At 34.5% G+C, this 21,971-nt stretch overlaps 1 protein-coding gene across 1 annotated transcript in view; it reads left to right on the forward strand.

Moving 5' to 3' along the window:
- The window catches only part of LOC106110726 (protein split ends-like), a 67,354-nt gene that overhangs the window by 19,599 nt on the left and 25,784 nt on the right, over nt 1-21,971 (forward strand). The window contains exon 3 of the mRNA XM_013292623.1: nt 21,012-21,197. Coding sequence (XP_013148077.1) covers nt 21,012-21,197 — 186 coding nt within the window. The remainder of the gene's footprint in view (nt 1-21,011; nt 21,198-21,971) is intronic.

Below are 21,971 nucleotides of genomic sequence, written 5' to 3' on the forward strand. Positions count from 1 at the left end.
TCTTCGGCCCTTCACACAATGCGTCGTATCATAATATGCGAGTAAGACAAAAGCAATATCACTCCATACCTGTTCAAATAAACGGGGTATCGGTGTATCGTTAGGAGACGTTTATTGCTATTACGATGCGTTTAGCGTACAGCGTACTGAAGTAAATAAGCAATCTTAAAAAAAATTCTGTGCATTATTCTTAACAAATTTATCTGAATTTTGAATATTTCGATCCCAACTTCTATGAGAGTAAAAATCTAATATCAAAAAGATTCACACCTGATTTTACACAACCCATCCCTACTAAATTGGCAAATGAATTATAAAACTAATCACTGTTATTCAGACAAACTACATAACTAATTATTAAACGGCTAGCACTCACGTCTATTTTTCCGGTGGAGGAACTGATTCACGATAGTATTAAATTAATACTTTTAATACGTAATAATAATAATAATCATTTATTTCAGACATCAAAGATCCATAAGGTGTTAGTGTAAACTTACAAACTAGTGTTAGTAGAAAATTAACATAATTAATATAAATTACAACAATCTCACATTACACTAACACACATTTAACAGTGGTAGTGCCCGCTTTAACATCTTAGCACGTATAGGCCGGCACGCCCGGTGTAATACCACGACCACACAGAAGACAGGCGTGAAATGGAAGCAATTTCGTGTTTCGTCTGATATGAGTGTGGTGCCGGAGGCCTAATTTAAGTCCCTTTCTCTTTACCACCCTTTTCTTATTCTTATAAGAAGAGGATGGGAAGAGGAAGTGGATTTGATGGAGGAGGAGATACATAAGAAGGGGAGATATCCTCTTTATGTGCGACTACTGCTCTGACGGATAAGGGTAGGCAACGCATCTGCAATTGCGGATGTCTATGGGCAGCGGTCGCTTCGCCATTTTGGCGGATTCAGGTGGTCGCTTGCTCGTTTGACACCTTATGTTATAAAAAAAAAAACACTAGCCTACATTTAAGTGTCTCCAACGAGCCAGCATCGCCGAGTCCCATCTGTCCATCAGCGCACTCAGGATGCTGTTGGGGCTGCGGCGCACTCGCTGCATTAAAGAGGCACAGCGCTTTCTCATGATGGCTTCAAAACCATCCGTTCGAGCGTCCGCAAACATAGCAGAGGCGCTGCAGTAACGCGGCAACCCCATCAACATCCTGAATGCGTTGTTGTACTGGACACGTAGGTCGCTGTATATTTACATAGTATAATTACAATAACTTTATTTGAAGCAAAAAAGGGTTAAAAGAATTTGACTTTTACAATGCGTCTTCGCTTTCCCTTTAAAAACACGGAATTTATCTAACATAAATTAAAAATAATCCGATTTCATTTGTGCAACAATCGTCTCCTGGTTCGGTTCTATGTTACAAATGCACTATTAAAAATCTATGTCTTGGTTGATCACATACGGGACCTCGAATTATCAGACTTAAAAGTTGCTGTACGACAAACACATTAACACAATGATAAACTCAGCTTCTAAAGTCTTGGAGTATTCATTCTATTGCGATGAATTCTCTAACATCAAACTCAATGAATTGTTATATTGCACTACGTACAATATAGTTGCTCGAGTATGCCTCTCAAGTGTAGAATCCGAAATTCACCGTATACATATTACGCCTTGAGTCCATTAATGCTAGCCGCTTATGTTTTATACACGATCTATCTTTTTCTATATATTTGATTTCCGTTCCCGGTGATGTCCTTTCTTTTAGTTACAACTGGTACATTATTTTTTTGTTTTTATTGATCCTTTTCAAAAGTTGTGTTCATGATATCTTGTAATTCAGTGTTTTCCAGCCATTTTATGCCATGTCTCATACCCCCACATCAACATTTCTAAATTTTTTATCCCCCAATAAAACGTGCACAGTAAAGTAACGTCAAATTCCCGTCCATGGCAGCTACCTTCCAGTGAAAGTACCGTCAAAATCACCCTAGCCGTTTCGGCGATTTTATTTATTACCTGTGATTTTCGTTATCAGCAACGTAAATACCATCATCTTGAATTAACGAATTTTTATTCTCATATTATTATGTAAACACTACAATTCTATTATAATAGGTTGGGGAAAAAAGTTTCTTCGCATTTTTAAGAAAATTAGCAACTTTTTAATACAGTTTATTTACGATTAACTAAAGCATATAGGTACCATTTTGTTTGATAACTTTATGACATACGACATGATCCCGTTGCTATAAAAATTTTGGGGCTTCTGATCAAACTATCGCGACCATAGGGAATATGCATGTATTTTTGGAAACGTTAAATATACCTATAACTTTGGAAAAACGCAGGTGGTATTCTTTGCAAATGATGGCGCCGTGTAATTGATAAGGCTTCATAATTGACATTAACTAAAATTAAAAGTCGCTACTAAATCACATTATATCCAAAAAATCTTTACAGGTATGTTTTAATAGTATTAAAGTAAACCGTGTTTTTTTGTCCAATTTGGCGTCATGTGCACATTGCCTGTTGGTAGTCGTCCCGTTATGTTAACCTGACACTGACTAAAGAATGCTGAAGACACCGAAACAGGTGGAAATCTGAAAGTGCAAGGTCAAGATTATATGACGGAAGCATTAACAACTTCCAGTCAAGCTCTATTTTTACCAAGTGGGTGTAAAGCCTGACCAGCTTTTTTAGCGACCTTTTTCACACGTTCTTGTTGTACGTGATGCACTTTACATCACCAGTTATCAGCTGCTTCCAAAATGGTTCCGTTTGATTACGCCGTAATAAAGAATCACTAATGTGTAAATGGTTCCCAGTAGTAGTATAATAGTACCCAAATATCTAGCTTTTTTGTGTATTCAGTTTTTTTTAATTGCCCTAAAAGTGTTTTGTGGTCAATTTCCAGTTCTTCAGCTACGTCGTTATTACTGATATGCCGATCTTGCTCCACTTTTTCATAAATGGTATCCATTTTAGCCGCGCCCTGTTGCTCGCGACTTCGTCGATGTGAAATTACAGACAAAAAAAATAGCCTTTGTTACTTAGCGATAACATAGCTTTCCAATGGTGAAAGAATTTTTGAAATCGGCCCAGTACTTTTGAGTTATTTCAATACGTACAAAAATACAAATCTTTCCTCTTTATAATATTAAGTCTAGATAGGGCGCCAAAACCGACGTGCATCTTTGACATCAACATTTCCGGATTAAAAACGCTTAAACCAAAGAAAGCACTTGTCTATTTTTCGAATGGGAGGTGGATTTGAAAACTAGATACTAGATATAGAACTCATACCAAGTTTATATAAACTAATATAATAAAGAGGAAAGATTTGTTTTTTTGTATTTCACGCAAAAATTACTGGGCCAATTTTAAAAATTCTTTTATCATCAAAAAAGGTAATTTATCTGCGAGTGAGTGTTTCTGGCCGGCCTGAGTGGCGTTAAAAATTCAACACACTTTATTCTCGGCTAACGCTGCCTAAACTGTTAGAGATATATAAAAATGAAGTGTGATAGAATTGTACATCTCTAAAAGTTCTACAGAAGATTCCGCGACGGCATATATCTTTAACGATTTACTTACAATCACCACTTTTTTGTTCGCAAATTTTATTAAAAAGCGCACGCTATAGTAGGGGAGCTGAAGCGGGGATTTCGGGATTTACTGAACCGCGGCAGATTAATATATAGGGGATACTTTGTACCCGGCTAAGTACCTCCACAAAACACGAAGACCATGTATAAGGCCGCCCGTGAAGGATACAGGATCAGATTAAGGTGAACCGTTTTTCTAATTTTTTTTGTCATATCAGGCGAATCCCTCTAGATAATCGTCAGATTATGAGACATTACATTTAGAACATAAAGATGAACCACATATATCTTTATCTGACGCGCTTGAGTATTTCAAAATTGCAATTTTTTTTGCACATTGTCAAAATGGCCGCGAGTTTGCGTCCCATCGAAATCGTCAGATTAGTGAATCAGAGCTTTTTTTTTCATTTTCCACCATTATATACAACCATTCGCATCATGCAGACGGTCAGATTAACATACGTACATTACTAAAATTACGTAGGGCATTGATGCTATCAATATCTGACGCGCTCGAGGATGTCCATGCAACAGTTTTTTTTACATATTTAAAAATCTATATCCGCTTCCCCCACCGATGTAAAGGTACATATAACATAACATTTTTGTTCGTATCATCTAAGCTTTGCATCCCAATAGGTCTCTACGACGCTCGAGTAAATCCACATTTAGCATCGTCGGCTCCCCTACTACTATTTGCGGCGTTCTTTTATTGGTTTCAATATTGGTTCTTATCTAAGTAAATGTGCTTATCAAGAAAATTTAATCATATAGAAATTGTCATCTACAGTGTTTAAATTGGACAAATAGTTTAGTAGATATCGCTATACTATAATGGTAATGAATTCTCGTCAAAGCATGACAGTTAATGTTGTTGTTTGACAGACAGGCTGTAAAGGACAGCTTCTAAAGAAAAATATATGGCAGCAGCACTTATAATATACAGCCAAAATTAAAATAATCTTTTGCGAATTTCTGTTTCATTTGCATTAATAAATGATTACTAGCGATCTAAACTTTTGTTTTGACTTCAAAAACGATATTTCTTTGTTGTAACATGTCCACAGCGATCTTTTAAGCAAATCCGCAGATAAAATGTATATTTTGAAAATCCAACTTGACACAAAATGGCGGTCCAGAAAAAAAAATAAAAAGCATGTTTTTTTTCCTGTTCTTTTTCTTTATCTTTTGCATATAAAAGTTTTCTTTTTAGTTGATTTTCGAAAAAAGGCCCACTTTTGGACAACTCCTTTGTCTTACTCCCACAGACATTGCACTAGGTCCATAAACATCGTAAATGTCTTTCGCGGCTTGCATGCATTTTTACCTTTTTGCAGTAAAAATTTAAAATGTATCGAATTCCTACATTAGATTCACTCATCTTGATAGTACGATAAATAATTAAAAAATACACATTTTCCTACTTTAAATTTGAAATTATTAGCCCAAGACATTTTTCACAAGTTCGTACATACTATAATGCGAAAAGACTTTTTCAGTCCAGCCATAAGTTCTGTTAATACAAAGGAAAATGCATTTTTTATTGGAGTAAAGTAATATTATTAAATTGGACACCTACATGTTTCTCAGCAAGAAATAAAAAATGTTATTTAAATGGCCATCTTTGGCTTTTATATTGGTCTTTAATCTGTTTGGCCACGAATCGGTGGATGTACGTACAGTTTCCAAGAGAAATTTCGCCACTGCTTGCTTCAAAGACATTTTAAGAGACTCAATGTCGCCGTGTCGTTTTAAGCGGGACGTGTCCTCTAAAACCGATCATAATTTGAAGTCAGAGTTGAGGTTCTAGTCATAAATGTATGTAATATTATTAATAATAATGTAATATTATAATATTATATACATTATTAATAATAATATTACATTAGCTAGCAATAACATTCGATAAGTCACGCGCTTGCCAAGTATTCATCCCTATTCATTTTGTCGATTCTACAAGCCACATCGCTAATCGGAAGCCACTTTGTCTAGGGGCTGTTCTTTCACTTGTGTGTCGCCACAGAAGGCGTTTAGTTCGATCCTCTCTCTTTTAATTGTAAAGATTGATTTAGGACATATCCTGTATATCGACGATAAACTACGACCTTTAAGTCTTTTTTTTTAATACGAGACAGAGTCCTAGTGGATAACATCCTTTCTCATGATAAGACTTGTAATGAGGTTTCAGCGAATTCTGCCTTTAGCAGCATTATCAACCTTTGTAGTTCTAACAAAAAAGTGGCCATATTTATCGACACACGAAGTATTGTTGTATCTCTTGATATTACGATACATTAGAGTACGGTTGATACAAAGGTTTTGAAGTGTTTCGAAAATCATCGACGGCTCTATACCAGTAGGTATAGTGTGCAAGATGATCACTAATCCTATTTCTTTATTTACCACCCCATTCCATATTTTAATCTATACTGATATTATAAAGAGGAAAGATTTGTATTTTAGGACTAGCTTACGCTCGCGACTCCATTCGCGTGGAAGTAGAAAAAACAAAAGTGAGTAGCCTATGTGCTCTTCCAGACTATCCTCTACGTCTTTGCCAAATTTCATCGAGATCCGTTCAGCCGTGAAGCCTACAAACTCTAACAAACATCTATCCATCCATCTAAACTTTCACATTTATAATATTAGTAAGAAGTAAGATAGTAAGATATATTTTATACACGTAAAACATCCTTGTCGATTTAAAAATTTCTTTCACCATTACAAAGGTAATTTATCGATGAGTAACATAGGCTATATTTGATTATTACTAATGTTTAGGAACTATTGATAAAAACCGTAATTCTGGACCGCGGCGTTAAATAATCACTAAATTAAACTTTTCTCGGCTTACGCTGCCTTAACCGTTAGAGGTTTAGAATAATTATGTATGAAGGAATTGTACATCTCAAAAAGTTCTACAGAAAAGTCCGCGATAGCATATATCTATCTTTAACGATATGCTTACAATAACCACTTTTTGGTTTAAAGATGAATTTACAACCGCATGCTATTTGCGTCGTTGTTTTATTGGTTTCAATATTATTCCTTATCCAAATAAATGCTTTTGTTGTCAGGAGAATGTAATGTAGAGAAAATTGTCCTTGACAATATTTAAATTAGACAAATAGTTTAGAAGATATTGCGAACACAAACAATAAGGGTAACCGAAAAATCAGCTCAGAAAGTAACTTATTTCGTTGATTACTACTAAGATAATACTTTAGGTAATCATATATTAATATTATAAATGCGAAAGTTACGATGGATGCATGGCTGTTTGTTAGCGTTTGTAGCCTAAACGGCTGAACGGATCTCCATGAAATTTGGTAAAGGTTAAGAGTATAGTCTGGAAGAACACATAGGGCTACTTTTTATCCCGGGAATAGTTACAGTTCTCGTGGGTATTTATTAATTAAGTTTTCTAATCTTTACTTGATCATTCTGCAAGGATTCAACATATCTTATTGAATTTTGGCACAGATATAAAACAAAGTCTGGAGTACACATGGGATAAGGTTCATCCCCGAGAAATGTCTGGTTCCCGAGGGATACGTAGCTTTTTGTTATTTATATAGTTCTTATGTTTTCTAATACCACGCGGACGAAGTCGCGGGCAACAGCTCGTGTATTATGTTCAATTCAAAATTAAAGAGTTAAAAAATAGAAAGTTTTAAACCTTTTTTGTATTTTTGGCTAAGCTAGTTACGTGTATGTTTAGGTATGAATATCCGCATGCTTTCTTAAGGTTTAGTTTTTTTTTTTAATAAGTTCCAATTGTACATAGCTGAAGTACTAAGATAACGAATATATTTTTAAACAATCTGTAAGCCCAGTTTCATGACGATTTTCTTATTTTAAGGCATTTAAGTTTAAAGGAATTTTAAACATCTATCCATCTATCTATACATATAATAGAATTGGAGTGTCTGTTCTTTATATCAAAAGAAAAATTTCAGATTTCGTTGCTGATAACGAAAATCGCATTTAAAATTTCTTTGTCTGTCTGTCCGCAAGCCGCGTTTGTTCCGGGTAATCTCAAAAATGACTGGGCCGATTTCGACCGCACTTTCACTAAAGGGTAGCTGACATGGCCGGGCATATTATAGACTACTTTTTTTTTTAATTCTTCCCTGTCAAAATGACGACCGGATCACTATCTCTGAAAAGGGTGGACCGATTTGGCTGGAGGGGGAGCTGGTAAAAAGTAGATGCACGCGAGAATGTTACAGACCATTTTTTTTTATTTCCACGCTAACGAAGTTTGCGGGCGACAGCTCGTTTTTCGTGTCCTATTCTTAAAATTGGGCTTACAAGTGTGGGTTTTCATATTGAAAAATAACCCGTAATGTTTTTATAAATAAATCAATATGTGTATTGACATAATTTTTCAAAATATGTTAAATACGCATTTCCGACTTTTATGTTTTACTTTTCCATATTGCATATTGGAATAAAAATTGTTGTTCACTTCTATCAACTATTGGGAATACGTCGAATTACAAATAGCCCTATAAATGTTGCAGACAAATTGTATAATTTCGTCGTTTGTAAACAGCGTCGACGTTTCACATAAAGGAGTTGTACAAATGTGGCGCTTTTTTCGAAAATCAACTAACAAGAAAACCTTTATTTACAAAAGATAAAGGACGAAAAGAGAAACAAGGTCATTTTGTTCTAAATTGATTTTTTAAAACTTACTTTTATTCTGCTAATTTCCTTAAAAGATAACATTGGACGTTTTGTAACAACAAAGAAGTACCGTTAACCGTTAACATTATTGTTGTTTTAAATAAAGATAAATAGTATTGATAAGTATATTAAATAACCTTTTAAGAACACAGAATATATCATAGTACTTAAAAAGCTAACACAAAATTAAAATTAAAATTCCGGTTCTCCGCGATTAAAAAGCCTCGGAGAACCGGAAAAAAAGAAAAAGAGAGGTTTTAAAACACGCGAAAAAGCAATAAGATTTTTTGACATCTAAATTACTAAGTTGTTCATACAGTCTAGTTATTGTAAGATTTCGCACAGTATTACTAAAGGTAAGCATTGGCAATAGCGAATTGTTCCGCATTTTGATAAAAATGGTTTTGAACCATAACAAGTTTTTTATTTTCATTTTTGTAAAGATTTTTCCCATAAAAATCGTCTTTTGTTCTTTGAAATATATAATGATATAAATATAGGTTACACTCTAGAAACATAAAAATTCTCCTGTATAAGACCCAGTTAAGACCAATTTTAACTTACGGTTCAGAATGCTGGGTATTAAGTAAGAAAGACGAGGAACACTTACAAGTGTTTGAGCGGAAGATACTGCGTCGCATTTATGGTGCTGTTCTCATTGGTGATCAATGGCGATCACTATACAACCACGAGCTGTATAACGCCCGGCAAACTTCTTGAACAAAAAGCGGCGTACTGGGGGAAGATTCGCGCACGTACACTTTTAGACAAAATAATTGACCTATTTTGAGTATTAGTAATAATTAGGAATGAAAAAAATCAATTTAAAATTCTAAGAACATGACAGACATGCATAAACAGCTTGTGCAATTTCTTTAGATGATTCTTGTTTCATGAAACAATATACATCATATACTATTTTCCTGGCTTGTCTTTTTAGAACAATGTTACTTTTTCGTGGCATATTGAACACAAAAAGTCTAAACAATAACAATCAAATGAAACTTAGCAATAATAAACAAATGAGACTCAATAATAACAACAATAGAAAAAATTATAAACAATTATTACCGAAAATAAGTAACAGCGAAATTGGGCCAACAAAATTGGAGATAAGTGTATTCGGGAGTAAACGGAACATGGGGAAAGAAGTGGGACGCAAAGGTCGACTGATTAACCAATAGCAAGAGAGCGCGCGCGCGCATCCCCCCTTGCCCCGCCAAAGACCCAAAAATCGACTTCTGCGCAACTAAATGTATTGTTCAAGATGTTTGTCGGGCGTTATACCAAATGTATAAAGAGCCAAACATCACCAAGGTCATAAAAATTGGACGACTGCGCTGGGCAGGACATGTTGCCCGCATGGATGACTGCAGAGTTCCTAAACGCCTGTTAGAAAGTAAGCCGGATGGACGTAGAGCACGTGATGGGCCGAAACTTAGATGGCTAGATGACGTCGAACGCGATCTTAAGAAAATCGGCGTCAAGGGCTGGAAGTAAAAGGCCCTAAATAGACAGAATTGGAGAAGTTTACTGGACCAGGCCCAGACCCACCCGCGGCTGTTGTGCCTCAGATAATGATAGGTTACGTTAGGTTTGAATATTACTAATGAAACGAGCTGTCGCTTGCCAATTTTTGTTAGCCCAAATTTGGACCGCACTTTACGCCATTTTGACAGCGCGGAATAAAAAAAGTAGCTTATAATATGCCCGTCTATGTCAGCTACCCTTCAGTGATAGTCCTGTCGGAATCGGCTCAGTCGTTTCGGATATTACCCGGAACAAACGCGAATTGCGGACAGACAGACTGACAAAAAAAACTTTTTTCATTATGTTATGTTAAGAAAGTGTTATATAGTATCAAAAACAAAATAACAAGCGAACATAATTGTCCTGTGTCGTAAATTATCTATCTAAAAGTCTATACTTAATAACATAATAATAAAATAAAACGCAAACACATGTCAAAAACAGCAAAGGAGAAAGATTGCCATGGTTACTGTCATTGTTAGCCAATGGGAAAGCCCTTGGTTGTCATATAACCATTTGACATTTACGATTTAGAGTTTTACAAAATAAAAAAGTAAAGATTTGTATAATTTCATGCGAAAGAAGGCCGCACTAGAACTAAACCTAGATATATTACTGTAAGAATAGCAGTCATTATAGTCACAATAAAGATGCAACCAAGGACAATTTAACGATTTGTCAATTTGCCTAGGGCATTACAGCGGAATTATACAATCTGAATGAAAAATCTGCGCAAATCATTCGAAATAAATAACCTACATGATGATGAAAACCCGATATTAATCTGTTTCGTGGCTGAGCTGGTAATGCACAATGTTTATATGATATACTCTATAATATTTAAATAAAGATCTTTGAAGTATCGGTCTCAATGAAATATTGCGAATCGAGTATATCGTATTTACTTTTTTTTATAAAAAACAATCGTGTATTGTGATTTAATTGTGGTTTAAAGCCATAAAGATAAATAAATGGATTATTCAATTTTTAACAACTTAACTTTCATAAAATACTTGATCGTATTCAGGCCTTTTTGGTGTCTGTATTACTTGACTGGTATTTTAATGACAAAACTATAAGACCTTTTAAACTCAGAGTTACCCGCCGAGTTTATTAAAAGCTGTTTCTGACATTAAGATAACGATTTTCCTGAATATTATACTAAGACGTTTTTGTCTATTTCAACACCAGTTTGCAAATAAAAGGATTGGACATGTGTGGACTATTTCATGGTGTTAAATAAATGGTAGCCAATGAAACTAGAAAATGTTGCCAATGAAACTATAAAAAAGACCTTTTTTAACAATATTTTTCTATTTTAATATTTTTACGAAATCAATCTAGTTCAGTTTAATTGTTTTATCTTGATTTTAATATTGTGTAACCAGTTATAAACAAAATATTATTCCACATACCATTACAAAAAAAGAACAATTACCGATTTCGTTATTCTAATAAATTGTTTTGTTTTTTTTTTTTTATTATGACAACACAGGATTCTTCAAATTAGGATCTGTTGCTACGTATGTGACATATTTTACATGTTCTTTTCTATTGTTACAACTTGTCTAAATAAGATTGATTAGTTTGATAAATGTCGTAATAGAAGTATCGAAATAATGACATGAGGACAAATGCCGTTCTTAATAGACGGGTATCGTAGTGTAATAGACGAAACAAACACGCATAGCGAACAACTATGAACTATCAATAATCGCTTTAAACAAACGGAGTTCTATAAAAGTGGGCCTTTTTTCGAAAGTCATTTTACCAGAAAAACATTTACATACAAAATATGAAGAACGAAAAGAGAAATAAGAAAAGTGTTTTTAATTTTTTTCCTAAACGGCCTTTTTGTTTCAAATTGATTCTTAAAATGTGCTTTTATTATAAAGAGGAAATTATTATAAGGAAATATTTTTATAAAGAGGAAAGATTTGTATTTTTGTATGTATTGAAATAACTCAAACACTACTGGTTCGATTTTAAAAATTGTTTTACCATTAGAATGGAAATTTATCTGTGAGTAACATATTTTATTTTTACTATTGTTGAGGGACTATTAATAAACAACATATATTATTTCTGGACCACGGCGTTAAAAAATCACAATGTTGAAGAAAGAATTGTAGATTCCTAAAAGTTCTACAGAAAATTCTGCGATGGCATATATCTTTAACGGTTTTCTTACAATAATGACTTTTTTGTTTACAAAATCAATTAAAAACCGCACGTTATTTGCGGTGTTGTTTCATTGGTTTCAATATTAATCCTTATCCAAATAAATATATAATACTAAAAAAACGCTTGTCAAGAGAATTTAATGTAGAATAAAATTGTCCTTTACAGTATTCCAATTGGACTAATAGTTTAGAAAATATCGCAAACAAAAACAATCAGGGCAACCGGAAAATCAGCGCACAAACTATCGGGCTTAAAAATCTGGAATCTTGCATCTGTAGATTTCTGTCATTATGTAGAATACGAGCTGTTGCCCGCGACTTCTTCCGCGTGGTATTAGAAAACATACGAACTATATAAATTACAAAAAGCTACGTATCCCTCGGGAACCGGACATTTCTCGGCGATGAAGCTTATCTCATGTGTACTCCAGACTTTGTTTTATATGTGTGCCAAATTTCAATAAGATATGTTGAACCGTTGCAGAATGATTGAGTGAACATTAAAAAACTAAATTAATGAATCCTACGGGAACCGTAACTATTCCCGGGATAAAAAGTAGCCTATGTGTTCTACCAGACTATGCTCTAAACCTGTGCCAAATTTATTGGAGATCGGTTCAGCCGTTTAGGCTACAAACGCTAACAAACATCCATCCATCCATCTAAACTTTCGCATTTATAATATTAGTAATATTACTAAGTTAAAGTTAATACTTTAGGTAATAGATTGAAAACGGGGCGAACGTAAGTTTACAACTATGTAATTTCACGCGGACGAAGTCGTGGGCAACAGCTATCTATAACAATGTTATAAAGAGGAAAGATTTGTATCGTTGTATGTATTGGAGTACCTCAAACTACTAGATTGATTTCAAAAATTCACTCTCTTTCACCATTAGAAAGCTAGGTTATCGCTGAGTAACATCGGCTACGTTTTTATTATTTTTTAATTTCATGTAAGCGAAGTCGCTAGCAACAGCTAGTAATGAATTTGATTATATTGTAGAGAATATAGCGATGACGATAATAATAGAAAAATCCAACTCGGCACTCTACAACTGTTGTAGTAATAAACATTTGACAACTCTCATTCTTTGTATTGGTTCTGTTATTTTTGATTTGCGAAAGCAGTGTTTTTAATCCATAAGGTATAACTGTGATCTTTCCATTCTAGCTTCCATGAAAGTAAAAATCAAACATCGAAAAAATTAATACATGATATTACACAAAACATCGCTAAATTATCAAAGTAATTTGTACAAACTATGTAAGTCACAAAGTGTTCTTTGTTTATACTTTATTCTATTAGCCTAAGATCCAAAGCGTTTTTCCTTCCCTCAACTAAGGAAACAGAGGCCGAGGGTGGGCCCCTAGACCCCAAATGCTAGTCCGATTTCAAAGTGAGGGGTGTAGTTCGGATGACATGCTTCTCCGAATTGCGGCAGGAGTATTTTTAGTGAGGAGAGTTAGATTTTTATCAATATAATCGATCTTTATTAGACAGATTCGAGAAGCTGCAAACCGTGGTTTACCTATCTCGTGACAAGTTTTGGTGAGGCCACCCTATTTACCATTGTGTGAGGAACATGAATATCTCCATTTTGAGTATCATGAGAAAATTCAATAAGTGTAATTAGCCTCTATTTTGTCACCATTAAATAGCTGGCACCCCCCACTCTTGCCAGGAAAAAGATAGGCAACCTCACCCTAGACTAATATTTGCGATACGTACTATCGATTGGTAACAAACTATTCAGGAAATTCGATGAGGGGTTTTTCCTCCCAAAATTGACTACTTCAGAGATCAATTACACATAGCCTTTCCAAGCTAGGATTTGTTCCGGGTGAACTCTGAAACGGCCGGGCCGATTTTGACAGGACTTTCACTGGATGGTAGCTACCATGTCAGCTGACAGAGGTGTATATTATAGCTACTTATTTTTAATTCGTGATCTTAAAGTGACGACATCTCCCGACATCTCCGGAACAGGTGGAGCGATTTTTATGAAAGGTAGAATATAGATACACATGAGAATGTTACAGAGGTCTATTTTCTTAATTCCGCGTTTACGAAGTTTGCGGGCGTCAGCTCATTTATCATAATTACTAGAAGAAGAGGTAGCAGACTGTATTGGTGTAACTGTATTATGCGTAAAGGCACGATCGGTTGCTGTGCTAATACCATGACAGTACTTTTTGGTATTGCCAGTCCGAGAAATATGAAAGCAAATATAGTGCCTCCGCGATATCACTATTACAAATTTTAGATATTAAGATTACGAAAACAATTTGGAAACAATGTAGAAATACTTTTATCTCAAGCCATTCATCTGTTTAAATAAAACACAATGTGAAAAGTTTCTTTTCATGTTTGACGACAGAAATAGACTATGCAATATACTTATGATAATCATTATCCTGCCATACTATTGGCCTCTATAAATAGATAGGCTAAAAGCGGAAGAATTTTTGCCTATATGATTTTAGCTGTTTTAGCGCTGACGGAAGTAGTTGATTGCGGTGGTGTGGATTCGTACTACTAGCGTTGTGGGAAATGAGCTCCAAGTCAAATTGACTGAGTCCTCATAGCTTGAGCTCTGAGGCTCACGAGTATTAAAGGCTCACGAGTTAAATAAAGGATTCGAGTCAAAGGTCGAGCTTTATTTATATACCTGATAACATTAAAATGAAATATTGTTGTCTAATTGTGGTGAGTACATATAAGATGAAATATGAAGACAGAAAATAAGAAAACTTTACTATACTGGGTGATTCTTGACGGACGTATCAACGGCTTTGTGGAGTTAGAGGACCTCAATAGCTATCGTTTAAGCGCAGTGTATGTTGCTCGATTTTCTATAGTTTTAAAATTATTTATATTTTTGTGAATAAATTAAAAAAAAAACAGATCTCCGGCTATGATCTGTCCGAATGTCCAAAATAATGTGTTTACAATGGTCATATTTTTCTTGAACGAGCCATATAATTGTGCTTTCGTACCATTATTCCCGTATTTGGATTTAAAAAAATCATTGAAAATTTTCTTAAAATAAAATTTCTTTCTCTTACTTTGAGACGTTGTAATTTTTTTTCCCTACAAGTTTTTTTTTAAATCTGCGCCTATGTCTGTAGAATAAAAACAGAAAAAAAGTTTCGCCTTTCGTTTGTTTGAAATTTGAATAACGATTTGAAATAGTCGAGGGCAACAATCTCTTGTACGTGTACTTGTCTCTCTCATACAAAACATATGAAAACCAGATTATTCAAAGAAATCTAAAATGTAAATTATTAACTCTTCAATAAAACATTACATTTCACGTTAAAATTATGCTGGTTTTTACTCATTTTCTTTAAATAAATGCACATAACAGCATCCATCACGATTAAGTTATAATCGATAACGTAGTGTACGATAACATAGTGTAGGTTTATTTTCAAAACTACATTTTAATGTAAAAATGTAAAAATCACCAATTTTAATTATTATTTATTAACACTGCCGCCCAAAAGTTTGAGACCACCTTGATAAAATTACAATATTTAATTAAACTCCAAAAGTTAGTGCTCTACAAATTATTTATTTACCTTATTAAATAGGGAACTTTTTATGTAACATAAAATAATTTAAAGACTACAATATTTGCCATTTTTATTAATAAAAAAATATTTTCTTTAAACTAACTTTTCGTCGAAAAATCTTCCCTTACTTTTTATAACTTTTTTGACCAATCTTGGTAACCAGGCTATTAATTTATTAATAGTTTCTTGTGAAACATTGTTCCAACTCTCTTGTAAAGTCCTCCAGAGGTCTTCTTTTGACGTCGGACAGTGACTACGGACGTTTCTGTCCATCTTTGTTTTTTTTTTATATAATATAAGGTGGCAAACGAGCAAGAAGCGGCCACCTAAATCCACCGAAATGAAAAGCGACCGCTGCAGATGCGTTGCCTACCCTTAATTGACAGAAGAGGAGACGCACATAAAGAGGTTATTTCCCCTTCCCATGCGTCTACTCCACCGTCAAGTCCACTTTTCCTTCCCATCCTTTTCTCTTAAGAAAAGGGTGGAAAAGGAAAGGGACTAAAATTAGGACTCCGGCACCGAAAACGGCAAACGCGAAATTGCTTGCACTTCACGCCTGTTTTCTGTGAGGTCGTGGTATTACACCGGGCGAGTCGGCCCATTCGTGCGAAGATGGTAAAGCGGGCTCTTCCACTCTTATCACATCTCCTCCCACAGAAGCTCTATCGGATTGAGATCCGGACTCCGAGGGGGCCACACCATGTTTTTCAAAACACCTTCCGTCTCTTTGTGCTCTAAATATCCCCATAGTTTAGAATATGTTATAGTATATAGCATAGTTTAGAACTATGTTTTGGATCTTTATCTTGTTGGAAAATGAATCCATTTCCAATTAAACGTAGCCCGGAAGGAACAGCGTTTCCCTCGAGTATCTCTTTGTTCTGCTCCTTTTTCATTATTCCTTCAATTTTAACCAAATCTCCGGTCCCATTGGCAGAGAAACATCCCCAGACCATAATAGAGCCTCCACTACGTTTGACTGTTGACACAGTCTGGAAATATTTTTTCTTCGGCACTACGACGTACAAAAACTCTTCTTGTCGAATCGAATATTTCGAACTTTGATTCATCAGTCCAAAGAACTTTTTCAAATTCTTTTTCAGTCCAATATCTGTGAGTAAAATCCCACTGCAGACGTTTCTTTTTGTTTTGTGGTCGTAACAGTGGTTTACGAACAGCTGCGCGACAAAACAAATTGGCATCTCGAAGTCTTCTCTTTATTGTTGTCAATGATACCGGTCGAGTTTTATTGAGTTCAGCGCGGATTTCTGGTGCTGTTAAACGTCTATTACGCTTGTTTGTTAAAAAAATGAAGTTGTCTTCGCTAGAAGTGGTTGCTCTCGACCTCCCCGAGCGCGGTAGGTCTTGATGACTGCCGGTTGTCTTATATCGATTTTTTGCGTTATGAACACAAGTCTTCGTTAACTTCAGCATAGCGGCAATCTCTCGTACAGACTTGCCTTCGTCGTATAGAGTAACGATGGCGGAACGAGTTTCACTGGAGATTTCGCGTACTTTTGCCATTTTCGGAGATCTTCACTTGACAAAACGGTAGCTCAGATTGAATAGATTTAACCAAAAGTAACTCCTTAAGTAGAAATGCTATGAACAAGATTTATGACTTAAAATATTTCTCAATATTTATCAACGCAAAACAATAACCAAACATGTACAAAGGAGTCGCCATATAATATAATGACAATTGCCTGGTCCTTACGCGGCACTCATCTGTGGTAAATAAACAATGCCCATTTATGGTATAGTAATTGTGTAGCAGATAAGAAAAATGGTGTTTAGACATTGAAAATGATTAGTAGATTACACAGGTGATCATATTGTTATGTTATCATACCGCAGATTTAAAATATTTTGCAAATTATAACCTATGTACAAAGTGGTCTCAAACTTTTGGCCGGCAGTTTATGTAACATACTTTTGTGTTTTGAAGCTCAATGGGCATATTTATGTATCTGTCTATTTCATTAGCGATATTCATATCTCCGGTTGCTTGTACATGTACACGGACACATTTTTTTAACTGGGTTAACTTTATTACAGCTACTGTGTCATAGTTATTTGTTGACAAATGTTCTTTTCTGGATTTTTGTATTTTTTGATCTTTGAGCTTGCCATAGAGGTTTTAAGTTGAGTAATGGTTGGATGTTGTTCTTTGCTATGTAATAATTGTTATAAAGTCGCGGGTCTAATAGAACGGCAAGTTGTGCCAAATCATTGTTTAAAAACTCGGAGTACTTATTAAATTTTTTAATCATAGCCGTCGTTGGTCCATCGTGTCTGTTAAGAAACATAGAAGATGCTAAAGCATTATATTATTTAATTAAGAACTTAATGTCTTCCGATGTTACATTATCTTCGTCAATCATTTTGTAAACCGAACAAACTTTTACCAGTAAAAACTACGATAAAAACGTATTTTTATTTATGTCTGGCAAACTGCACACTGATTTTAACATGAATGGCGTAACAAATTATTATTACAATAATGTTAATAGTCATGTGGGTAGTTTTAAAAACTAGCGATAACACTGGATCGGCGCGTTTAGTTTCCTCTATAAGTCGAGGTACAAAATTGTAATAAAGATGTGTTATTTCGCAGTGAAGTTAATAAAAAAAACATTAGTTTAAGAATATATTTATTATATTTATTTAGAGCACAATGTGGTGTAGTGAGACTTTAAAGCAGCTCGAATCGCGACTTTTCGTCTCGTCTTCCTTTACGTTTCGTCTGCCTTTTCGTTTAAGTTTTAATTAGGCTATGTTTTTCAAATAGTTAGTTAGACGATGTATTGAAATGCGGTAAGTGGTATTTCACCGCGCGAGCAGACCCATTCGTGCGAAAATGTTAACGCGGGCTCTACCACTTCTAAAAAATAGATAAAAATAACAGTATTAGCGAATAGGTTAACTATTTGCAAATATGTTGGTTAAGGTTTCTCAAAAATACACCATATGCTATGTATACTTATATTTATACTAATATAATAAAGATGTGTATTTATTTTTATGTATTCGATTCACGTAACAACTACTGGCCGATTTTAAAAATTCTTTCACCATCAGAAAGGTAATTTATCTGTGAGAAACATAGGCTATATTTTATTATTACTAATGTTTAGGAACTATTAATAAACAGCGTGTTTCTGAACGCTAGCGTTAAAAATTCACTAAACTTCAACTTTTCTCGGCGTACACTGCCTAAACCGTTAGAGGTTTATATAATGATGTATGAAAGAATTGTAGATCTCAAAAAATTCTACAGATAAGTCCGCGTTAGCATATATCTATCTTTAACGGTTTTCTTACAATACCTACTTTTTTGTTTACGAATTGAATTAAAAACTGCACGCTACGTGCGGCGTTCTTTTATTGTTTTCAATATTAATCCTTATCCAAATAAATGCGTTTGTTGTCAGGTTAATTTAATGTAGAATGAAATTGTCCTCTGCGGTATTTAAACTGGACTAATAGTTTAGAAGATATTGCGAACACAAACAATAAGTATAACCGAAAAATCAACTCACAAGCTACCGGGCTCAGGAGTTTGGAATCTGGCATCAGTTTATTTCTGTTATTACGTACATTACAACTTAGTTAACACTTTAGGTGATAGGCTGAAAAGACGGGCGCATGTAAGTTTTGAACTTTAAGGCTCCACACGGGCGAAATCGTGAGCAACAGCTAATTGTACAATATAGACATAACAGCTACAATAAAGGAGGTTTTTACATATTCAAGGAATTATTTCGTTACTTCTTAGTGTATTGTTTTTTTTTATAATGTTATGTTTTTAGTTTATTTAGATTGAAACTCGGTATTTTCTTTTTGTTATATTTTTAATATATTACTCGATTTTTGGTGAATCTAAACATCGCAATATGATAATCAGTAGCTTTCAAAATCTAAATCGGTTAGCTAAAAACTGCGATCATTTCGCTATGCGCCGACGTGTTACCCGTGGGTTTTAATAATTTTTCACTATCTATAGAATATCGGTCAGAATCATATACTGTAAAAGGCAATAGGCAATATGCAGATGACGGCAAATTGTACCAAACTTTTTTTAAGTATACGTTATTACTATAAAAACATTCCTGCAAAGATTTTTTTAAATATAATATGATTTAGTGGCAAAATTTATCATTAAAATGTGTCTTTTTTCAAATTCCCTCGCAAAGTTCTGAAACGCACACTATTGGTCAAAGCAAGTGGCATATCTAATATGGCGTCGCTGTGTTGACAATACACAGTTCATTTACGTATTACATATAGAAATACACTATTGAAGTATTTTACCGTAAACACGATATCAAAACAAACTTTAAAATTAATGAATAGAATTATTAATTACCATTTATTTGTACCGGGAATAATAAAAATGAATCGATTCTCTCACTAATGTGTGGCGTAGAATGTCAACAATCACAGTATATTTTTGAGTAATTTATTTAATAAAAAGCCCTACAATTGATGTAAATACATAAAAAAAAACTTTCATGTGAGAATGGGACCATTAACTACAAGCTGCCCACACCATAGAAGCAAGGTTGCCATAATATAAATATAAGAAATGAGAATTTGACAAATGTAAACGATAAAATAAAGTTTTTATAACTTTACGCGTATGAAGCCGCACGGTAACGGTAAGACGCTAATAATAAGTAAACAAAGCGAAACCTTTGGAATAAGACGACTTTCATAGTTAACAAAATATTATTTCCGTACACGTATGCGCTTGTGTTGCTCTCGTCCTAGAGGGGCAGGATAAACCAGTATTATTGCCCACATCCCGTAAACTCCCATCAGTGCGACCTGGCTGTTTTGCGGAGGATAGAATAGTGATGCACCGCAATACTGGTACTTCTCTACCTTTGCGGCCGCTTCGTCTGTTATTTATTCATTCATGCGGTTTTTTTCGCTTGTATCGGCCCCATTTAAATTTAATCAGGATCTGACCTGTTAAATTTAAAGTATCGTTATTTATGTGTAGTTAGGTCTATTGGTTACCAAGGACTTTGTGAAGTGAACCGACTTGAAGATTTTTTTTATCACTGATATACAGGGTCGTTATTAACGGACGGATCAACGGTTGTGTGAGGTAGAGGACCTCAACAGCTATCTTAAAACGCAAAGTATGTTAGCCGATTTTCATTAGTCTTAAAGTTAATTATTTTTTGTAAAAAAAATCGGAAAATCAGAATTTAATGATAGCTATTGAAGTCCTCTATCTCCATAAAACCGTTGATACGCCCGTTAAGAAGCACCCTGTATATAACTAAAAAGACATATGAACATTGTTTACCATCTCAATAGCCACTTTATAAATTGAAACCATAAACCAAATTAAGTGATCGAAGGGGTGATAAATATATTATTATCTAACCATGCCATAGTATTTTATTATTTAAATGTGTGCTCGGTTTTACAGAGGAGAAGAGAGCGCGGGCAATGCGTGTGCCATGGCCGCGTCCGCAGCGGCCCCGGCCACGTGGCGAGGCACCAACGACAGTGCTTCCGAGTTCTGTCGCCGCGGCACCACGCCTACTACCTATGGCCGCTACCAGCGGCATAACGCGGCGGCCTCGTACGCCACACCACCCTCCAATGTCGAAAGGTACCCTGACAAGTTATAGTCAATTATCTGAATTTAAATGTACATAGGTATATATAATTATTTTATAAAATGTTGGCCTAATTTGACCAACCGCTTCCTTGTATATAACGGGGAATATTTCGTTAGAAATTGCCTGTTTATGTCAATTAGATTTTACCTAGTTAACTAGCTTAGCTCGACATAATTTAAAAAATGTGTGTTTCTAGACTATGCTGTACATATGTGACTATAGTTTGTCTAAATAAGATAGATTAGTTTGGTAAATGACGCATATGATGATACTTATTAGACAGGTATCGTAGTGACGAAACAAACACGCATAGCAAACAATTTTGAAATATCGATATTCGGTTTAAATAAATATCGAACTCAACTAAAATTCAATTTTTTTGCTTATTAACTTATTTAAAGGACAATTCTAGTATTGATTATAGTGTAGAGAATTTAGCGATGACAGAAATAATAGCGAAATCCAATTCGATGTCGTACGGCTGTAGTAGTAATAAACATTTATTTACTCTCATTATTTGTTATGGTCATTATTAATTTGAGAAAACAGTGGTTTTTTTTTTTAATTTATAAGTTATAACTATAAATCTATCGATTCCAACTTATATAAGAAAAAAAAATCGAAAATCGATAAGATTCATGATTGATTTTATACAACCCATCCCTACTAAATTTGAAGTGAATTATCAAACTAATCTAAATTATTTAGACACACTATAATTTAGTCAAAGTTACGGCCAGTCTCAATATACAATTTTATCAATC

This window comes from Papilio polytes, unplaced genomic scaffold, assembly GCF_000836215.1.
Source record: "Papilio polytes unplaced genomic scaffold, Ppol_1.0 DF824191.1, whole genome shotgun sequence".
In the NCBI taxonomy this organism is placed as follows: Eukaryota; Metazoa; Arthropoda; class Insecta; order Lepidoptera; family Papilionidae; genus Papilio; species Papilio polytes.